The sequence below is a fragment of the Eimeria tenella genome, genomic scaffold (assembly GCF_000499545.2).
Source record: "Eimeria tenella Houghton genomic scaffold, Eth_scaff1583, whole genome shotgun sequence".
Lineage (NCBI taxonomy): Eukaryota > Apicomplexa > Conoidasida > Eucoccidiorida > Eimeriidae > Eimeria > Eimeria tenella.
In genome coordinates, this window is record NW_013544049.1 from 1 (window position 1) to 2,197 (window position 2,197).

Below are 2,197 nucleotides of genomic sequence, written 5' to 3' on the forward strand. Positions count from 1 at the left end.
TGCTGCTGCTGTTGCTGCTGCTGCTGCAGCTGCATGCGGTGTGTGCTGGGGTGTCTGTACAGGCCGGATCCACGCGCAGCTGCACCAGTGTGGGGCCGGCAGCGGCCGGTTTTCTTGCGACTCTCCCAATCTGCAGCAAATCCCTCGAGAAGCATCTTTTCGCCGCTGCTTCGTTCCTGCTGCTCCTCTCCCGCTGCAGCAGCAGGGGCTCTCCAGCGCTGCTGCTGCTGCTGCTGCTGCTGGGCGTGCGGGGGACAGCGGGGAGGTCGCTGGGCAGGCCGGGCCAGCAGCAGCAGCTGCTGGCGCTGCAGCAGCAGCAGCACCAGCACCAGCAGCTTCACCAGCAGCAGCACATGGAGCAGCACCAGAAAAGTGGAAATATGTTATTGCCGACTTCTCCCAAATTGAGCTGCGAATTGCAGCCGACATCGCCGGCGACGAAAGGATGATTGAGGCATACCAGAAGGTTCGTTGCTGCTGCTGCTGCTGCTGCAACTGCTGTGGTTGCGAGCAGCAACTAAGTCAGCAGCAGAACGCTGCACACTGCTCTGTTCTGCGTGGGTGCTGCCGCTGCTGCACCTTGCGTTGCCTGCGGCGTTGCAACTACAAGTTTCGCCGATCCTAATGGTGCTGCCGCTGCTTCTGCTGCTTCTGATGCTGCTGCTGCTTCTGCTGCTGCTGCTGCAGGGCCGAGACCTGCATCGGCTGACGGCCTCGCTGCTGCTGTCAAAGCCAGAAGCCCAATTGACGAAGGCCGACAGACAACTTGCAAAGGCGGTGAACTTCGGCCTCATCTACGGTAGGCAGCAGCAGCAGCAGCAGAAGCAGAAGCAGCAGCAGCAGCACGCCAGCCAGAGGCAGCAGCAAGAACAGCAGCAGCAGCAACAGCAGCAGCAGCTCAGCATTTTTGCAGCTTCAAGCTCTGTGCTGCCCTGAGATGCCTGTGGGCGCAGCTGGGTTGCCGCGGGAAGAATAAGGACCCTTCATGAGTGAATTCAATCCTGTACTTATAAATCAATTTTACTTGCGATTAATAGTAATGGCTGCTGCTGCTGCTGCTGCTGCTGCTGCTGCTGTGCGCAGGTATCAGTGTGCCGCGCTTTCGGGAGTACGCGCTGTCAGCCTATGGGGTGTCTTTGACTTTGCCGGAGGCCCAAAAGTTTCATTCGAATTTCTTTAAGCACTACAAGGGCATTACTCGCTGGCACCAGCAGCAGAAGGTGTGCTGCTGCTGCTGCTGCTGCTGCTGTTGCTGCTGCTGTTGCTGCTGTTGCTGGGCGTGTTCCGGTGCTGCGGCTCCACCCGTGCTGCTGCTGCCCCTGCCCCCGCTGCTGCCTCCGAGGCGCAGCGCCAGCCCGCGCCTAGCTACCTGCTGCTGCTGCTGCTGCTGCTGCGGTGCAGCGCCAGATGCCTCTTGAGACGAGAACGAGGTCTGGGCGTCGCGCTCGCTTCGACTCTTTTTCGTTTACGAAGGCGCTGAACTACCCGGTGCAGGTAGGCTGGCTCGCGAGGGTTTAGGGTTTAGGGTTTAGGATTTAGGGTTTAGGGTTTAGGGTTTAGGGTTTACGGTTTGGGGGTGAGGCGGGATCGGGCCGTCTCAAAAGTGTGGAGTTTGCAGCAACAGAAGACAGACACGCAGAGGGTCAGCAGCAGCAGCAGCAGCAGCAGGAGGTGGAGGGAAGTGTGGGGTTTGCTGCGTGCTGCAGGGCACTTCAGCAGATATAACGAAAGAGAGTCTCGCGCTGCTGCTGCTGCGGCTGCCGCAAGTGCGGGGGCAGCTGGTGATGTGTGTGCACGACGAGATAATAGTGCAGCTGCCGGAGGAGCAGCAGCAGCAGGTTTGTTTTTTCCTTTTCTTTCTTTTTTTTGATTTTGTTGCTGCTGATTTTCCCTCTCTTGCTCCTCCACATGATTCTTTGTTTTAATGTCGCTTTTGTTTTGTTTGCTTTTTTTTATGTCCTTTTCTAAGTTGCTTTCGTTTAATATCTTTTTTGTTTTATTTGCTTGTCTGCTTCCCTCTGTCTTCTCTGTTATTTGCTTTTCTTTCGTTCCTGCCATCTGTCTATTTATTTATTATTTTATCTATTTCTTTATATATTCATTATTTATTTATTATTCATTATTTATTTATTTATCTATTTCCCTCAGTGTCATTTTTCCCTTTTTTTCCATTTTTGTTGCGCCTTCTATTTGATTT

General features: G+C 54.6%; 1 protein-coding gene across 1 annotated transcript; it reads left to right on the forward strand.

Annotated features, from left to right (window-relative positions):
• Positions 1-62: 62 nt before the first annotated feature.
• On the forward strand, positions 63-1,925 carry ETH_00021320 (DNA polymerase I, putative; the record flags this gene model as incomplete). Its single annotated transcript, XM_013379204.1, has 5 exons — positions 63-466; positions 688-799; positions 1,084-1,220; positions 1,402-1,494; positions 1,707-1,925. Coding segments are annotated over 5 exons (965 nt in total), but the record flags the coding sequence as incomplete, so codon positions are not given.
• Between the last annotated feature and the right edge of the window lie 272 nt (positions 1,926-2,197).